General features: G+C 40.2%; 1 protein-coding gene across 5 annotated transcripts in view; it reads right to left on the bottom strand.

Annotated features, from left to right (window-relative positions):
• Positions 1-20,773, bottom strand: part of DIP2C (disco interacting protein 2 homolog C) — a 310,628-nt gene that overhangs the window by 26,839 nt on the left and 263,016 nt on the right. For 3 of the 5 annotated variants that reach the window (XM_041408487.1, XM_041408488.1, XM_041408490.1), the window contains 5 exons: positions 19,652-19,782; positions 10,932-11,100; positions 9,826-9,996; positions 2,945-2,974; positions 1,199-1,260 (listed from right to left, as the gene is read on the bottom strand). In XM_041408487.1, the coding sequence (XP_041264421.1) occupies positions 1,199-1,260; positions 2,945-2,974; positions 9,826-9,996; positions 10,932-11,100; positions 19,652-19,782 (563 nt within the window). The remainder of the gene's footprint in view (positions 1-1,198; positions 1,261-2,944; positions 2,975-9,825; positions 9,997-10,931; positions 11,101-19,651; positions 19,783-20,773) is intronic. The other 2 variants (XM_041408489.1, XM_041408491.1) reach the window with 1 other exon arrangement.

The raw sequence follows: 20,773 nt of genomic DNA, 5'->3' as shown, positions 1-20,773 counted from the left end.
TTTCATGAACAGTAAATCTTAATTCCTCTCTCTGAACATATTTTTTTAATTATTTATAATTTTTACTGACTGTGAATGTTACATTCACTTTCTATAGAAAAGGCCTTTTTTCTTTTCTGGGTTGATTATGAGCATGGACTCTGTCTCTACACTACTGCACTTGCTGGGCCAGGAACACTGAATTTTTGTGGCTGGGTTATGCAGACAGTAGTGTCCCAAAGGACAGATCAAACCTAAGTGTTATTATTTGAATCATCGTGTGCAAAAGGAATAAAGAAATAAAGAGTCAGACATCTTGCAGCTCCTTTTTTCTACCTGACAAACTCCATGTGCAACAAGAAAATACCTACATGTCTGTCTGACCTAACTACCCAGTGGGTAATTTGGGCCTCCAGTGCCCTTTGCACTTTGATAGAACCAAAGCTGGGGGACAAATTCTCTGTTAAGCTTTTAAGAAGGATGAAAGAAAAAGAACAAAGAAGGTCCCTATTTGGATAATGACTTTTTAAGGGAACCAGGCCTGTTAATTAAATATTCACCTTTTCCAGAGTTCATAGAAAACTTCTTGGTTTGTTACAGTTCTGTAAAGGCACTCATGACCAGAGTGTTGAAAAACTAAAAGATATGTGCATAGGTATTTTTTAAAATGACACCTGAAATCTCAAGCTTGCCTCCAACCACTAAGTGATACATTTTATTTCTCACTCCTTGTATACATATCTAACACTCAAGATGGAACTGAAAAGTACCCACAATTACAGAATGTGGTTGCTCACAGTGGCTGTAGCAAATAATCCATCCCCTCACAGTCCTGCAGCATAAGACCTGCAGCAAAGCCACCAGGATCACCTGCCAAGCCAGGAGAAACACTCTGTGAAGCCAAAAGGCCCAACAGGACTCCAGTCTGTGGGGACTGGCTAGGCTGCACCACCTGAACAAAGTGTCATGAAATCCTGGTGGCAACAAAGGCAAGGAATCTTGTTAGTCATTGCCGTAGTGATGGTAGATGCCTCAGTTTTACCAGAGGTAAAATTAATTAACCAATATAATGTCTGTGTCTGCTGGCTGGTAGGAGGCAACACAAACAATTTATTATTGCAATGGTTTCCAGGGTCCGTGGGGTGTGCTGTAAGCAGCTTTCTTGCTAGAAACTCAGTTAATTGTGTGCATTAGAGAAAAAGAAAAAGGTGGTTCCAACCTGTCATGCCTCAGTGCCCTCATATCAACATACACTGTGGTGGGATCTGGTCCAGATGTTCCCTGTAAACAACAACATCAGCTAATCAGAACCTGAGGGCTGGGAGGAAAAAAGAGTTTTAACCCCCAAATAACCAAACATTCATTTCAGTGCTAATTATGCTAATCAAATGACAAGTTATATTTAAGGTATTCATCAATCAAAGCTCAGCTTTACAGAATCAGAACAAGCACTGGAAAAATACCTACCATCAGGTACTTGTCCTGGAGTTCAGAAAAACATCAAGCAGTCAGACTACTTAACCAACACATGTCAACAGAGGTTTTATTTGCTACAAAAGGCCAAGTAATCAGCACATGGATACATACAAAAAATGTTAAACATGTTTTGCCATATAAAGGAAGGCAGAAATTGCTGAGGAGACACAGTTTAATGGCAGAAGCACATGGTCAGGAATGTGAGGCATGGTTTACTGAGAGTCCTCATACATGCAACAGAGAATATACTTGAAGCTAAAGATAGTAAAGGTAGCACGCATGACATGAACCAATCTGGACTGAAGGTCTGTTAAGCAATTTTTCTGATCCTTTTCAGTCTTCCACTGCATAATTTAAACCCTTGCTTTATGTCACAATATTTAGTTACTTGAGAAGAGGCAGACTAATTTTAGTTTCCTTTCATGCAGAGATGATGCAGTCTTTAGGCCTTTCCACCCACAGCTTTTCTGCAGATTTGCAGCCTGCTATGATCTGCCCTTATCCAAAACTTCAAACTCATCACCACTGAACATCATGTGAATTCTCAATGCTCCAGGCAAGGGCTCTCTTCTCTGCTGCAGACCTCATGCTACTGCTAAACACAAAGCTAGAAGAAAAGCACAACTTCCTTCTGGAACGCTGGCACATTGGAAATTTTCTTTTCAGCAGAGGAATTCTCTTAGACCTGGTGAACTCCAGATGCACAAACTCCTTTAGCAGTTATTTAGATGTCTACTACTTAAACCAGCAGGCAACATGAATTCCTAGTGATTTCTGTCCCATTTGGGATGCATTGTAGAGTATAATTTTTCACATTAGGAATATCTAAGGCAAAATTTTACTTTTCTGCAATGCTGGCTGATTGCTCCACAATTTTTTGAGCACTAAAAGTTGCAACCCAGACCCACAAATATGTAATTTTTGTATCTATGGGGGAAAAGTGTTACCACTACCAATTGATACTTACTGAACATCACCCATCACCAGAGGAGAACAGGAATAATAGAGCTGCACATGCATGTTAGCCTCTTTAGCTTGTTATACACAATACAAGGTACAATATCCTCTCTAGCTATTAACAACACGATTTTCAGTCTACTGCTAAACTCAGCAGTGTAACAGACTAGTGCTGAGTGGAGAACTTATTTGAAATATACAAAATGTTGAAAAGAAAAAAACAAAACCAAGGAAAAATTGGTTATCTTTAAAAATAAAACCAAAGCTGATTTGTATTTGTAAAATAATGGAAACAGTCAAGTTTGAAAATCAAAGACAATCACTATGGTATTCATTAATTTCAGCATGAATGAAATAGTTACAATGGACATCGAATATTTGATGAAACCTGCATCCAGGTAAAGCTGTACTGGACTTATTTGCAATTTTATAGAAGGATCTGAAAATCCCCAAATCTCCAGACTCAATTTCTAGTCTGTCCCACTGTTGGAAGCTGATAGGTGGGTATTGAGGGAACATGAAAATCCCCTACCTGCTCGGCCAGCTTCCCCAGCCTGTGAGGCTATAGCAGCAGGAATAGCAGGGATGAGGGAGAGAAGGAAAGAAGGTAACACAAGACGAAAATAATAATAAAAAATGGGAATGAAGGGTGGGAGAAACAAAAGAGGAGAATGCAAAAAGCAGGGAGTAAAATAAAAAGAAAAACAATGTCAAATACAGGAATTTTACAAATTAACCATTATACCATTAAAGGTTAAAAAAAGTAAAAAATGAGGTGTCAACATTTTAGTAGAGCAACAGAAGAGACAGCTGTAGACTGCTAACCTTGGACAAACAGATTTAAATGGTTTTAGGACACTACAGACAATGTTGTTAGTGGAAAACACATGTCTAGCATACTCATTTTTTTGTTATTGGGTTTTTTTTTTTGTTGTTTTGAAGTCATTAGACATTATGGCCCTCCTATTTTAATGCGCTTTATTCCATTGAGAATTCCAGGTCTGTCATTTTACTATTAACAGAAGTTTGTAAGTGATGTCCTCTAGAAATCAAAAGTAAGATCTCTTTTTGGAAAAAAAAATAAATTAATATACAATAGAGGAAGATACTTACACCTTCTTGCATACAGATTAACCTGATCCTAAAGTGAAATGAAATCAAGGCTTGGTGCATAATCTAACTACTGGAAGATCACAAATAAATGGAGTAACTTCAGAGCCCAAGAAGTCTTCATTCCTATTTGTTATGGTAAACAGTGTAATACATATAAAGAACAGTGAAATTTAAAGTTTTAACTCAGCAAAGAGACAAAAAATCCTCAGTGGTGACTAGTCCTAAAGCACTACTATCACGTGGAGTATCTAATACCAGATGGCTGCTGTGGGATTTGCCCTAGGACTTGTGAAAACCAACAGCTCTGAAAGCCCTGGCATCCCACATTCCTCTCACCAGACTTCTGAATGCCAGCAGAGTTAAACACTGCAGGAAGCTGCCACAGCAGCACCTTAAGACAGGTCTATTTTGGATGCAAAGGAAAATTAAACATTTAACAAAAATAGGATGAACTGCTTATTGAACTGATGCCCCAAAATGGTATTACAAACAATCCAGGCTGAACACTGCAGTGTAACTGCAAGAAAACAGGAGAATTACTGAAATCCAGCAGTTATATAATTCATTGCCTGTGACTATACTGCAGGTGCAGAGAGGACTTTGAGAGTACCAGAATCTCATATGCCTTTTAACTACGCAACAGCTTGAGAAACAGCAGCTGAATTATCAGCAACGTCCTTCTGTGGCCAGTTGCAGCTGAAATACTCTGAAAAGTATTTCAAAGGAAGCAGAGTCTAAGCCAAGACCAGAATGACTGACTCAATTTGTCTGTGCACATTTATTTTGAGAGACAGAGATAGAGAGCATCTGTTATGCTGGTAACCGGGAAAAAACAACACAACTTCTGGAGTATCTGATATTTACTTAGGATATGCCTGGTAGTATTCAAGAAAGCCAAATGGGACATAAAGAATTTTCTGTCTGAAAATGGGTATATCATAATTACATCTCTTGGACAAAATAAATCTCTGCCCATGCACAGGCTGCCACTGGTGAACCATCCCTGGTCTGAGCAAATCTCAGCAACATGCCAGGCTTTTATTCTCTGGGAAAACACTGCAGGTGAGAACTGCTTGAAGTGATACTTCTTGTAGTACCAGTGGTACTGCTTGAAGTACCACCCCAGCTGATTGTACTGCTTGAAGTACCTCAGTGGTACTGCCTGAAGTACCACCCCAACAAGTCAGCTGTAGGCTGACCACATGCCAGGACTCAGAGCACACCTAATTTCCACTCGAGTTAAAGGCCAAGCTGCATGCTCTCCCCTACTTCCCTCTCCAGAGTTAAAAACCAGGAACTAGGCTATCAGAAATCCTAAGTATTTAAAAATAACTGGTTTTTTGGGTTTTATTTAACAGCCTAAGGATGTGGCCTCAGTGTTTACTCCGAGTCTGCTGTTCCAGCGATGCTCAGAAAAGGAATTTTTGGTGTGCACTTGGCAATGTCACCTACGCAAGCACAGCGGCTGGAGCTGTGAAAAGAACTTCATGGCATGACTCATTGCAAAGGTGGGAAAACAGAATCTGAGGGAGCTCACCCAGAGCTGTAGTACATTGCTAAGTGTGAATCATACCTCTGACACGGTGCACGGTCTCCTGTGGCACTCCTTGCAGACCTACCCTTTATTACTTTTAATATGGAAGATCCTCAGAGAGTGTGATCTATCACTAAGTAAAAAGAAATATTAACTTTATGCACTAAACTAAGTAACAAAGATTCCTTTGCTAGACAGTAAGGAAAGGGTCCATTTCATGGTAACTTCAGCCATTAAAGAAGAAGGTTTGCTGTATAAGGTAGGAAGGATCTCCTGATGGTGATGGATCCCATCCCCAGATGGGTGCCTGAGATGTCTCTCTAAGTATTTCTGTGATTCCACTGACTATTGATGGACATGGGATAACTCACTTAACCTTGCAGTCTCACTTAGAGAGGGTAGAAAAGAAGCAAGACGAATCCTGCTCTCCTTAGCTTGGACTGATTTGTTAGTACATTTTCAGGGTTAACTAAGGAAAATTAACAATTCTAGAAGTTTTCCCTCAACTGAAATTGAGTAGCAGGTTGAATAAAATGAAAATATTTATTCCAAGTGTTTAAATGGAAACCAGCTAAAATCCTAGAGAACCATCTGTGCTGTTGTAAGAAACCGGCTACTTTTCATATCTATTTTTCTCTCTCTCTTGAGAATGCTAAGATGCTAGTTAATGAGAATTAAAATATGCTAGATTCAATCTTTTCATCTCACTAATCCCTGGACCATTATCTGTGACTATACAGCCACAAAAGGTCAGATATTAATAGCATTTAAGTGCCTAAAGATGGAGGGAATGATTTATTTTCAAAAGCACATCTCTAGAAATCTAGTCTGCAATGACTACATCAAAGGAAACATACTAAATTTGCTCTCAATTTGAAAGGAAATGAATACAAATGACAATGTATTAGTCTGTCAGTGATCACAACTCAGAAATCAAGATAATATGGTAGATTAAGATTCTTTTGTACCAAAGAGATTATCACAATGATTTCTTTTTCAAGGTAATCTTCAATAAAATGTTAAATTCTGCTATACATACACACACAGACACACAGACACACACACACACACATGGACATACACAACTTCCTCCTCTTCTTTTTGGAGAGGTGAACTGTAAAAGCTTTCTGGAAGAATCAGGATACCTTTCCCTTTAAACATTTGAGTTGTGGATTTGTCCACAAAATTTGAAATCAAGAAGGTATCAAAGATAATATCCAAGTTGTATTAGAGGTAGCCCACAGAGAAGAAACCTGGATAAGAGTCAGTGGCTGAATCCTGAGATATGTTTAGTAAGGTGAGTAGTGGATACATATTTTAGAAGCACTGCAGACCAGGCTGCATCACCATTGTTCCTGTGGAAGTTGATATTCCAGGAACCACGTGCTGATCTCATAGATGACATAACTTGGAAGAAAAAAAGCAAAGGCAGATGCTATTGACTCAGATAACTTGACAAGTAGTTTTATGCAGTGTGAATAATCCAGAAATCATAACCCATTTCTGGAACATATTGGAGACAATACTAATTGCAGGAATACTGTAGATGAGGGATCAAAATTTAATTTGTTTCTCAGCTGAGAAAACAGAATAGCCCACAAGCTATTCTGGAATACCACTAGTCATAAAATTCCAGACAATTTGGAAAGAGCAATTCAATCTAATTCAGTATCCAGTCCCTGGCAATGTCTACTGCCAGATGCTTCAAAACACATCTCTATCTTTACAGGCTCCACCAAAATGACATGTTTTGTGGTGATGCTTGTAAGTAAAACCTTTAGTAATTTTTTGAGTACCTTTAAAACATGCCAAAAAAGCCTCAGCTCAAATGCTTCATAACCAATTCTGCTTGGGAAGATAATGTTGCTACATATAGCCTGTCCTGAAGTGGCTTTTCTCCATTCCAGCCACACCAGTCTTTAGACAGTGTTTGGATTTTAGTTTGTCCTATGGACTGAGATGCCACATCTGAGTAGAACTCAACAAAGCCTGACATTAAGCTATACAATCAGCCAGGCTGTGTAACCATCCCACTCAAGGCTCTCATTCTGTGCTGTTCCTAAATCTATATGTGCTATCATTGACAATATTCCTTCAGAGTTTAGCCACTTTTACAGTTTGATTCAACAGCTCTTTCAATAATTTCTGTAAAGAACCATCTAAGAAGCAATCTTCAGCTAAGGAGTTAACACAGTCAAAAGGCAGATATACATAGTCAAACCATAATCCAGCCTAACTCCAAGCTGATTAGGACTTGCAGTTTCTCTGAGTGTAGCCAGCCTTCCTGCATGTTTGCAGTGGGTTGGCCCAGTCAGCAGCTCAGAACTCACCCAGCTCCCTGTGGGACAGGGAAATCATAGGAAGAGCAAAAGTGAGAAAATCCACAGGTCAAGATGAAGACGGTTTAATGAGAGAAGGAAAGAGAAAAACCCAAGTGATGCAAAAGCCATCACCCATCACCCCCCTTGAGCAGAACGATGCCCAGCCAGTCTCTGAGCAGTGGCTGCTTTGGAAGACCAACCACCCTTTTTCTTTAATGCTGAGCACGACATTATGGGATATCCCAGGTCAGCTGGGGACAGCCTTCTTGGCTGTGTCCCGTCCCAGCTCCTTTCTCCTCCAGCCTGCTTGCTGGAGGGCAGTGGGATGATGGTGCAGGGGACACAGAGAGAAATGGGGACAGCCCTGATGTTGTGCAGGACTGGTCAGCACGAGCCCAGCCACGGTGTGCTCCCAACACTGTCCAGTCACAAATCAAAAACAGCTCCACACAGGCTGCTACGAAAAACATTAAATCCAGGCAGAACAAGCACAATGTTACTTCCAACAGGCCACACTTTGATATTGCACCTGGCTTACTGCTCCTTAGTATTATTTGTCCTGAATTAAGGACTTATAAGTGAAGCAACCACTATGAACCATCCAGAGACCGGTGCACGTCTAGAATGGAGATTTTCATTAGTGGCAAAAAAACTTCTGCAGCTAAAAATTTGCCTTTGTAACCTAAAGCATTCTTCATGTCTGGTCTCTCCAAGGACCAGAAGCCAGAGAAGTTGAGTAGTCTTTCAGAAGCAGCTCCACCACAGCTGCTGGGGGAGCTGACAGGCCCCATCCTGATCTGTTTCCAATGAAGGTATGTCATCTCTTCCCTGATTCCCCTCCTTTCTAAAACTATTTTATTCCTGGAGAATATTTATGGTAGCAATTACAGAATGGCAAACCAAACAGTTCCACCTCTGGGCAACAGAATGACTTTTAACCCTGCTCAGCTGTGCCTTGTCATATGCTTGACAGTAATGATTAGAGACAGCCTAGGCTGTAGGGATCCTCAGAGGGAAAGCAAGCAGTACTGGAGCTGTGGCACACCTCCTTGTATTCATATCCTGTAACACTGAAAAGGGCAAGAGGCCAAAGCAGGCATAGACATACTGCTCTGTGCTGAACCCATAACCTCAATTTGTCAGTTTTTTGGATTAAAAAATATTTACATTTACAATCAGAAAATGAATAGCAGATTCTTATTTGCAGTGTCACTGAGAAGATTCGTTTTGACTTCCACACTGAAGCAGGTACCCATGTGACCTTCCTGAGAAATCCTTCACATAAACCAGGGGCAGCTGCCAGGTTTGAAATGCAGGATGGACACACAGAGTACAGGCAAGTCCTGCTGAGGACACAGTGACTTTGAGGGGGTTAGAGACATGGCACATGACCAAATGGATATGGAACTTCCCAGCCAGAGCAGCTGCCAATGCAGAAGATGATTCTTTTAGTATTTAAAAGGTTATTAAATTAGAAAATATATTACACCTGAGTAGGACACCTATGGTGTTATTACAGGAATAATATGTGCAACTCTGAAACCAGATTTGAAGGACAGAAAGAGATCAAGAGTCACAAAAATGAGACAGAGATCAGGAAAGCATGTATTAAGATTCTTTATCTATTTATCAAAAGATGTGTGTTATATGCAGGACAGGAATTAAATTCTTATTCTAGAATAAAAAAAAAAAAGGTCTAGATTTAATGCCAGATGAATTTAAACTGGAAATAAGGTGAAATTAATTAAAAATGGAACATCCTAAAAAAAGGCAAGTTAACTTTCATCACATGAAGTCCTCAAAGATAAAATAGTATATTCCAGATCAACCTAAAACTGTTTTCTTGGTGCAGTAATCACTGGTTGAAAAACTAGATGCTATTCAGAAATTCAGACCAGATAGCTACAGTGTTCCATCACTCATTAAAATCATGACTCAGTAAAGACTCCTGGAGATTGCATGTTACATCCTGTATTATCCTTGGGACTTTTCTTCTGATTAGAGGATCAAAACAGGAGAGATAGAGCAAAATAATTTTTCTTGTGTGCAGAAAATATCTATCTAGTTAAACAAGTAATGGTTGGAAGTATTTTGTGAACAGAAGGAATCCATTTTGTAACACACTGAAGTAAACACTTGGAAACTCGTTTACATGACACGATTACCTACTGGCTCTGGAGCACAGAGTACACGTTCTGTCACTGTCAGGTGCTTTTCTGAATTACACTATTCATGGGCAGAATAAATGCTATGATTGCAACATGAGAGGGATGAATAGTTGACAAAGTAACAGAAATTTACTACTGTGTATGCAAGAACACCAAGTACTACATGCATTTTCGTAGCATGTCTATGACCAAACAGCCAAAGGAAATACAATGAAGGCTTCTTACTGAAAACCATTTCCTTAAAACAACTTTGAGCTTAAGGAGTGAAAAATCTTACCTGCAAACATATTGCCAGGTTAACTCTACAGCCAAGTGATGTGCTGACAGCCCGTGGATGGAGACCCAAGTCTTTAAATAACTTTGAAAACGACTGAGTAAGAGCTATCCGAGGTCGTTCTTCAGCCACTACTACACATGTCCGTACACGTGAAAGGTCCAGTCCCCTTGCCTAAAAAGAAGTCAAAATGTAACAAAGGCCACAAATGGGTAGGTTTAATGCAAAACAGAAGTTCTTAAGTGTATTATGCAGGTAATATGATTGAAGAGGATCCGCAGAACAGAGGCCAAGGTATCAGTACAGTTTCCATTTTTCCTGGAGGCCGGATGGCCAGATGACACTCTAATAGCTGAAGAAGCACATACTTGCTTGTCATCCCAACATTAGCACATAGGAAATGATGGGCATGCTAATTCTGAAAGGAGGGAATGCTATTTCCCCAAATTAATTCAGACGACAGTGAATAACAGAAAACAGGAAGCAATGTCTAGACTTGGAAAACTGATTAGGAAATTATTAAGAGAGGATGGTAAAGGTTGGAGTCATCATAGATATCAGCATCTCAAGATAAATTTATTTCAGTAGCACATGGGAAATTCCAGATGATTTCAGATATTTAACTGGCTACCTTGTTTTTAATTCTGGGTGGAGGAAATGAAGATATACCCTCCTCTCCATACAACAAGGATCATCCAGTTGAAACAACACAGTACTTTTAAGCATGTTATTATTTAACTATAGAGGTCAAAACCAAACTAGTACCTCATATAACCAGGGTATTCATAAAAACACTATACAATGTAATACTCCTTGAGCCTCTTGGACATTTACACCTCTGTTTTCCAACACTTGCCTATCAACACAGGCTGCAACACACATCAGAAAGCTTAGGTAAATAAAAGCCTTTCCTTGATGTTTAACAGCCCTGTGATCTGAAGAATGACTAGTATTGATACACAGCCTTTGGCAAGGAGTAACGTGGGTTCTGGGAAGCTGCCTGTGCCCTTTGATGATTTTCTCCTCCCAGCAGACACTCAGCAGAGTGTTGAAGGCTCCCAAAGCCCACGGTGCAGGCGCAGGGCGGGCAGGACAGCAGAAGCACTCACCTTCAGTGACTCTGTTTGCGAACCGAGTCCCTTAGTACAGAGCTCCATGACTGAATAGGAACAAAAAGTGTCCCTCACTTTGTACTGACTCACAGCAAGAAGCCACAGGGCAGGGTTGGTCTCCAGCTCGGAGGGAGGAATCAGAATAGACTGGTGTCCTGAATAAACGCTGCAAGACACAAGGTTCATTAAGACACACTAAACACCCGTGTCCACAGACAAGCCATGGCGTAGTGAATACACAGTTTATCACAGCACTGGCTGGATCCTGTAAAACCTTAGTGCACTTCTGGAGTGCTCCACAGCTCCAGAAGTTTAACATAATGTTTAACCCTGGTTTTCTGCTGTTCTTCCAGAGTCTATGAGGACTGCAGGCAGAATGTGCTCCTAATCTACTAATTCACTCAAAATTCCTGTGGACTTTGCTCTTAGGACTGTACCAAAAAGAGCAAAATAGCTCAGTTATTAATGGTGTAAATAAGCAGTGTAATAATATTTTTAAAAAATTATGTGTTGCTGACAAATACTTTGGATTGAGTAATTAGCATTTTAAGAGACCTTGACTGAAAGAGTACTTTATTACTTAATGTGGAAGCAACCTGCCTCCTGCTAAAGCAAGCAAGAAGTCTGCAATAATTTTCAAGGGAGTAAATTTGGCCCGAATTTAACATCCCTTGTAGTTTTAAATTTCTTCTGTGAAAGTTTTATGAACTTTTGAAACTCAAATATACTACATCTCTTGTATACTGGATAACCACTGAGCATAAATTTTGCAAAAACACACTTACCAGGGTCCCTGAGGGAAAAATTATGTCAGAACTAATTCCTCTGGTACCTAAGAATCTCCCCAAGGGAAAGATATTCCCAGTTTGATGACTTTATTTCCCATGGGTTCTATGTTGTTCACTCATCTCACACAGGCACATTTACCATCAATTTTACAGTCCCCTCACATCTCAATTTGAGATCTGGAGATATTTCAAATCGGAATGGTGACAGCATAAAGCCTCCAAATCACAGAAGTTCTGAGAAAGGACCATAACAGCCCCCAAGATTTATGATGCATAAAAGAATTTCATTTGTGACTTGAAAACTTGAAATGCCAGCTTGGTAAGGTAAAGTCAATGTTTTCAAATCCAAGCGTCTGAGGTAAGACATGAAATGGAACTTTATTTTCAGGAATACGAGCATCTCTGTAACACTGGACATCAGGCACCTTTGCAATTCTTGCAGATGGGCTGTGCACACACACACACACACCCCCACAGACACACTCCCTTCTTGGTGAGTGAGTACCCACACTTCCCCCAAACCCAGGTGAGAGTGCTTTCAAAAGCTGTGCCATGTAGAACAGGGTTTGTGTGACCTGGATGTCTTTACTTGGTACAATAAAGGCAAAAGAGGTGAACAAGTCCAGCCACAACAGCAGTTAATAACCCAAATTGTTTAGGTCTCCGCTGGAGTATGAGCCTGAGGATGTCATGGAATATGTATGAACTACAGTTCAAGCAATTTCATTTATCACAGAGGAGAAATTTTATCTCTGACTGCTTGTCCCCATTTATGCCCCTCTGGGTGATTGATGAGCTCGCCGTGGAGCGATGAGTTCTGGGATGGGGCTGACACGGTGGCCACGCACAGGGTGGGCAAATGAACCATTACTCTTTCATGGAATCAGAATAAAGTATCACTGAACCTTGAGCATGTGCTGCAGAAACATGTGAAAAGAGATCTTGGCAGCATTACCCATGCCTGAAAGGGGCATGCCCTGAGCTCAAGTGAAAGATCAAACCAGACAGGGAGCAGTACTGATTTTTACTATAAATATTACCTCACTCTTTCATTCTTAGCAAATTCTATTAAGTTTTTCAGAGAAGTAAGACCAAAAGGCTGCTTAGGGCTCCACAAACAATCAAGGCGTGCAATCTGTCTGGCAAATACATAATTCTTACAAACAGGAAGCTGTAACCACTCAAGTAAAAACCTGGGATGGGCTCCAATCTGTAGAAATATGGTATACAGAGATTCACCTTCAAACCCTTCCCCCTGACCCTGAACTTCTCTAATTGATGCAACCAGTAGCAAGTGAAAAAATTATCTGCACAATAATAAACATTATGTGTGTTATTGAGTGTCAAATGTGGGAGAGCTATTACAACCACTTTAAGATCCCTTAGGTATCACTTATTCAACTGGGCAGACATACCAAAATCAAAACCAAATCAAAAGAACAAGCTTTATCCCTGTACTGAAAAGTGTTTGCACAAACTCCCCAGTAATATTGGAGAAAAAACCTGCATTGCTTTGGTAGGAAAACAGGAAATTGATTCCAAGTGTATTTTACCATGAAATCATTCAAAATAGCAGAATTTACACCAAAGACAAATGTTTTCCCCCTCAGTAACACTAATGTGTGAGGGTGAACTGTCTACCTGTCTTGATCAACTTAAGGACAAGAAAGTGGTTTTACTCCCACCAACAGTCCTGCAGCAAAGCATGAGGATCTGGATGCAAAATAACCCATCTTCTTCAGACTGAGGGAAACAAATACTCTTATAATCAAGTTTAGACTAAAAAAAATTACTCCAATTAGACTGAAACAAATTAAGATGTTGTTAGTATGTTTTCTGAGTTTTCTAATGCCTCAAAAATGCTCTGGACTTCAGGATTAAACTGCACAGGAGAAGGAAATATAAAGCAGGAAGAAAACTTTGTGTGCTGGAGAGCCTCACACGTGCTGCTCTTGACTGCAATACACAAACCTACAGCCAGCTGATACCATGCCTGCAAACTTCACACCCAGCACAGGCTTTGCCTACTGAGCTGTGGTTTAATAATCTATGCATGTCCTCTGATTTGCAAGAGCAGTTGGTGGAGCTACAAGAAGAACTACAAAGGCATAATTGTGGGGTGAATGTGCCAGTTCCACAGCTGAAGTGGTTTATGCAGCACCTGGTCACCACAACGTCGGCCATAATTTGGCTCAGCTCCCTGAATCAATCTCTGAAACATTACACAGAATTTGTGTATCAGTCCAAGTCACATAATGCTACATATCCCTGAAAATTCACAGATTTATATTCCCCTGAGAAGCTGTCTATCACCCGTGTTTTGGTAGAGAAAAAGCTGAGGAAAAAATACCCTTGTACAGCTGCTTGAAACATTTCACACCATTCTAGTGGTTTCAAATCACTGTGAGATGTTAGAGGGTGCTCACTTGGCATGAATGCCAAACACCACAAAGAGGACCACGTGCCTGAACAAACTGCAGTTGTGCAAGGCTGCTTTGGAGGTGCTGGATGAAGCTTGATATGGTTCCAAACCTACAGAAAGTTCTGTCAGTGCTGCCTCCATGTAATTCTAGGGATGGAAGAGAAGTCTGGTAGGTTCATCCAGGTATGGAATTCTAGATTTGGTGAGTTAATCCTGAAAGAGAGGCACTGAACATGGTGAGGTAGTTCCATCTAACCTTGAAAGAATGATAGTTAAGATGGTTAAGCTGTCAGCTTGGCTATTCTTATACAAGAACCAACAAAATAATGGTGAACACTGACAACAGTGGGATGAATGGTATATTAGGAAATACTTGGGAGTTTAAATATAAACTGTTGAAGCTAAATTCCCCTTTCTGAGATTGCAACAGTATATGATACAATGGACTAGGTGCAAGATTTTACTTATGTAAATACTGTGAAAGAACTGTACCAAGGTTGTCACAAAAGTATCCACCTCCTGATGCAGGTCTTAACAACAGAAGCAGACACAGTGCAGAGCATCCCTGGATCACCTTGTCACAATGACTTTTGGGATGCAGATGCAGGGGTGGCTGAGGTGTGAGATCACCTTTTAGAAATGCTGACTTCTTTAGGGGACTGCAGAGCAATCCAGAGGAAAAAAAAGTATTCATGCGGTGGACAAAGCCTTGGACTTTGGCAGTAAGTGAAGAGCCTTGTCTGCCTGCACTAAGCAAGGGCTGCCCAAGGACAGGAACACTCCAGGTAAAAGCACCAGGATGTATTTTGGTATGACAGAACCATCTGATCACAGCACTGGCTGCGCTGTTCCGGCAGCACACGGAGATTCCTGGAAGGACCTCTTGGCACTCAACTATTCCACCGAGTTGGAGCTTTAGTCCACATTGTGCTGAGGCAGATCAGCAGTAAAAGCTGAGGTTTTATTATAGTTCCAAACATTTCAGCAGGTCAATAAATGCTGACAATGGCAAGTGCAAGTTGCAATTGCATTCTGGCAGTTACTGACCCATCACTGCCCTTACTCCTGTGTCCTTGTGGGGTGACATGAGCTGCTTCCCCACTTGAGTGGAGGAGGCATGTGGGTACTGCTGAACCCTCTGTTTGCGTTTGGTTTCTGCATTCCTACAGATGATTTGGCACTTGATGATGAGGGGCAGGTATGGGAACTGATGTTTGGTAGAACAAAAGTCTTCACAATCACCTGGATCAGAGCTTGTAGGAAGGACAGTACAGGCTATAGAGGACAGTGCTTGGGAATATATCTCTCTTAGGCTTCAAAGGACTTGGGCCAAAATTAAATCTTCAGTTCTGGAGATCCAGCATGTACAAAAAACAGGGACTTTTGAACAAAAACTAAAGGACTTCACACCACCTGCAGAGTCCAAAGATGACAGCATGCTCTAAGAGCATGACTGCACATGGTAAGCAGATAACCCATCAGTACCAGAGACAGAAAAAGGCCATTGCTCAGCCTTGAGCATCATTCTGGTTCCTTATCACCATCTCTCCTGCCCCACTCATACCCCATGTAAGGGCATGTCTCTAGAGGTGATTAAGTCTGCCAACTCATCTCACAACTCACATATCAAGGTGACTCAGGGCATTCAGCTGCCCTTGAACTTTCCAGGCTTGAGGCAGGTTTAACAGTACTGATGTAATATGGAAGGAAAGCAAATTGCCTATTCCACAAATTGCCAATGGAAACAGACTCTCCAGGAAACTGGCACACAGCAGTGTGTGGGCAGATAACACACCTTCACACTCCTCCTGTGCCAGTTATGCACTTTGCAGAATACAGGACAGATGTTTATGTTCCTATCCTTCACTTCCCATGTCAGAGTTATCTGGTTCTGATGTGGCATTTAGGCTTTTTATGCAGTCTTGCCTTTAATTTGCTGCACATGGGCTGGAAATTGGGTGAAATGCTCATGCCTGCCAGTTATCTTCAAGTTAGCAAAAAAAAACCCCTAACAATAATCAGTGGTTCCTAACACAATAAACTTTCCTAAAGTGCAGTTCTTCTGTCAGTGTTGCAATCCCTTGCTTACTTGCACAGTTCCACCTGTCTGGTTGCTAAGAAACCTTGCAGTCTTTCTGTAGCAGAAGCCACCTGGCAGCACCACTGTGGATTTTGGCTTCATGCTATGGAACAGAGGCAGCAAGAGCAGGATAGGATAAAGTACCTTCCATGGAGAGCCTTCCCTGGACCACTTCATAGCAGTCATGCTATTTATTGCATGGCTGCTGTGGACCAGAAAATTCAGTTCCTCTGGTCCAGTCTGAGTCTCACTGACTTACTCTTGACAGGCTCAGTTTCTGAGAATATATATAAAGTTTATTAAAAAAAATTAATGTACTTAATTTGAATAAGGACAGTTCTGTCTCCCAGCAGTAAAAGTAGAACTGCAATTTGAGTTGGCTTAGCTGGGTTAAAGCAGGGGAAAAATTCTTATTTTATTGCATTACTTAGCAACTATCAGTTAAATGAATGCTCACTAATGAACTGCAGAATGCTGTATTCTGCCACACAGTGAGAAGCATTAAGACAGGGACATCTTAATTTCAGGAACCATTTCTGAACAATGGGATTTAGAGTTCTTTTTTTTTTTTTTTTTACATTTGGGGATTTTTTTTTTCCTTTTAAAGAATGTAATACATTTTAAAATGTAATGCAATGCTAGTCAGAATACTAGGATCACCTTCTCAGAATGGATAAATGAGATTATTAAAGAGAAAAACACAAAGATAATGTATTCTTTTATTGAACCATGAGTAAGAACTCGTTAAAATTAGGAAGTCAGGGGTTTGTGAACTCACATGGGGCTGATGTCTGCTGCCACACCCAGGACTTGCTGTTCAATGAAAAAGGTTCCAAGGAAACCCTGCTGGAGCATGCAGCCAGTTTAGAGGGAACAGTTCTTTTTAATGTATTGCTCTGCTTTGCAAGGTTTCTTTTCTTTATTATTTTATAACCTTTAGGCCATAAAATAATAAATTAAAAAAAAATAAAAAAAAACTTTGCAAAACTATGCAATATATTCAAACTTACCAAAGGGCTGGCTCCATGCTCCAGCAGCTTTCCTAAGTAGCTTTGACCTCACAGAATGGGGCATTCTGAGGCACCGCAGTAGAGCAGGCCAGCACAACATCTAAGCACCTACAACGGGGATAAAAGGTTAGTTTTTCTTTCAATTCCTTAGTCAATGCCTCCTTTGGTCTAGTTAATAAAGGAATGTAAATGTACTTTTAAATCCACCCAGCACAGGAGGTTGTTCTTGCTTCCTGCTGGGCTCCTAAAACAAAAGAGTTCCTATTTAACTCTCAAAAGCCCCTCACTTATAAAAAATTGAAGATCATACTTCATTTCCATATGCCATTAGAAATATTAATTTAGTAAGTGGAAGTGGTGACAGACAATAATAAGTTTAGAGTAGAAGTCTCTGAGTTAGAAATCTGGGTTGAAATGTTGGGCAGAATCCAGTTATGCTGAACCTCAAAGGGTAAAATGCAAAGTCACAAAATTTTAAGTTATGAGGAGTAAGAGCCTTATAAACTCCAGGATGTATTTTTTCCTATCACATCCAATAACACTAATTTCTAAAATAGTAATGAAATGGAAATTAGATTTGTAAGTGGAATTAATTAGGCTGTATCAAATGCCAGCTTTCTCCAAACGACAATTGCAATTCTAGCAGCCTGAAGTTTTTCTGATTTAAGAGGAACAGGGGATCAGTGGCAAAGAAGAGATTGATGTGAAGGTTCATAAGACTCGAGTGCTGCTGGCCTGATCTCAGTTCCTTCAAATCCCTTGTCTCCTTTCTCTTCTTTGAAAATGGTATATAAAATTTTCTATTCCTTCTGTAAGCTACAAATGAGCACAGACTCTGATTGCTTTCTCCCAGAGGCTGGCTGCCTTAATTCACTTGCCAGTCATAAACAATCTTCTCCTTCTGAAAGGCTGAGTACTATCAGTATTGGGAAGAACCTAAGGGCAGCAAATGCATATTTGTTGGAGGAATGGCTCTGGAAGAAAAAAAAATTGCATTCAGGAGAGTCTTGGGCATCACAAATTATTTGGGTTTTGGACAGGTCAACATTTATCTGTTTTTATGGCTCTATTATGATGTTGCATAGAAGTTATTCCTAGATGTTCTCTGTTCCAGCACTATCCTATACAATGATACATTCCTCAGCTGAACTCTCCTATGGTGCTGCACAGACCTTCTCTGGCCTAACAGTGCTGACATCAGCTGGAACAATCAAGTCTTTATCAGAAATAGTCAACTGATTTTAAAAAAGCAACATTTAAAAAATTAAAACAGAATTATTTAATTAAAATCTCAGCATTTCTGAAGGGCTTTTTTTTGCAGCCTCAATGGTTTTATTTTTATGTTCGGTAAATAAAGCACTGAAAACCCAAAAGTTTTTCAAAACAGAGGCAACTCTAATCCCTATGTAAAATCCAGAACAGTATTAGGCAAGTATAGCTTAAATCAAGAAAAATGGATCAAGAATGAATAAGATAATACTGTTAATCTTTAACAAATATTTTAAAAGGGCAATAAACTGTGCCAACAGCCTACTTTTAAATAAACAATAATTGCTGAAAAGAAATTGTTGCAGTTGTTATCAAATAATATTTCCTTCAGGTATTTAGTAAATTGGTACAAAGTTTATCCGAAGTATTTTTAATACCGTGGATTATCTTAATTTTAGCAAATAAAAATAGCAGTACTGCTAACACCAAAGAGCAAAGATGTCACACCACTGTGACTCTGAGATGTCTTCATCAAAATGGGCTCCATTAACACTCCCACAGTTCTTTTCCTTTCCCTATGCATCAACCCAGCTAACTTAAAAAAAAAAATAAATCAATAGACCTGCTTTCAGCTCTGAACTGTAACTTCCCTGGAGTATAGAGATTGACAGAAATGTTATATTTCCAAATTTATTAACCCAAAAAGCTGATTCACATTTCACGAGAAATGTTTTGTTTTCTGATAACTTCACTACTGCCATACGAGTACCTGCAAGAAAACACACTTCTGTGTCTCTGCAGAAATCTCATCCCAAAAACCCCACAAATGAGAGAGTCCCCTGATATCTACTCCTGCTTTCAGATTAGAGAATGAAAAAGAGGGCACAAGGAAACCACTTCCTTATGGTAATATTGGTAAAGCACTGCTTTCATCAAATGACACAAGGCAGGCTCTGCAGACAGCAGTACAGCGCAGGAGGTCAGCGAGCAGCCGTGCTGGTGCTCTGAGCACCCGGGGCCATGCCCTGCTCAAACAAACCACATCCTCCACACAGCAGCTTCCAGCTGCTTCCAGCAATTCCAGCTGCCTGGGGCAGTCCCAGAGGGACTCTCTGCTCCTCCCATCCTTCCATCACTCACATCATCCGTTCTGCTGTGCCACAGTGCAATGGAAACCTGCTTCAGAGAAGGCTGAGGAGAAGCCTCACCTGCAGAGGCACCAGAGGACAAACCCAAGTCCACAGTAGGGGTCCAAGCAGATCGCGACTTCCCGGGAGGGATAAAGCTCACACTGCAGCTTAATAGAACGACAAAAGGCACTAGTGGCTGCATGAGACATCTGAAAGACAACAGCAAAGCAATTAAAATGATCAACTGTGTCATTGGGAGGCTCACTCCCAGACTGCACCAAGTGCTCACATCAATCACAGGATAAAAACACCAAATAAATATTGACTTTATGCTCAATGTAATTGACTTTATGCACACAGGTAATTTGTATCTTAGAAAACATAATTTTCCTTCAAGAGGGCATCCACATAATTGTGAAAGGGGAGAGGAGACAGAATGAATGGTAAGTTTGAAGTGATTTAAGAAGAAAGCTGTGAGTGGTTTAAAGATGTGCTCCAAGCTGTATGCAAAGCTAATGATAACTTGCTACATTTTCTGGAAGAATAAAGGAATGAATGACTGAATGGAACACTTTGTTGATCATCAATAACATATTTTAAAGTATGTATTTCTTCACAAAATAAATGAAAAATGCCAAAGCACTTTTTAATTGAAAAGGCTTTTTTTCAGCAAAGCAGTACTAAGGAGCTAATAATTCAGCAATAAAAATCCCCAATAAAATTAGTAAAGTTTCTGTAAATAAATATCTGTAAAATATCTTCATGTTATCCAGCTCCTAGTTGAGAAACAGGCTCTTAAAATCTTGGTAAGGAAGCTTTCAAAGATAATACAAGCAGAAAGCAGAAATGAAAAACCTGATCCAAAGGAAATTATTCTGATTTTTCCCCTAGTTTTAGGATGCTTTCCACACTCACCCACCCTGACTTAAAAGTTCTCATGACAATGGAAACAGGAAAATATCTTTTAATATTTGTCTTCCCTGTTGGTAACAAGAAAGACACCAGTGTTAGAAATACAGTCTGAATAGGAGTTAACTTACCAAACCTTTGATCTCTGCCACATAGGGAGCTGGTTGCTTTATATACAGCTCACTGAGAGTCAGTGGAGGAAAACAGGCACTTGGAAGGTAAAATTTATTTGATCTTAAAGTAAACAGGGGAATAAATCTCCAGAAGTGACTATTCCTCCATTCCAGTGAC

Source organism: Onychostruthus taczanowskii, unplaced genomic scaffold (assembly GCF_017590055.1).
Source record: "Onychostruthus taczanowskii isolate IOZ18803 unplaced genomic scaffold, ASM1759005v1 scaffold3, whole genome shotgun sequence".
NCBI lineage: Eukaryota > Metazoa > Chordata > Aves > Passeriformes > Passeridae > Onychostruthus > Onychostruthus taczanowskii.
This window is presented reverse-complemented; position numbering and strand designations above follow the sequence as displayed.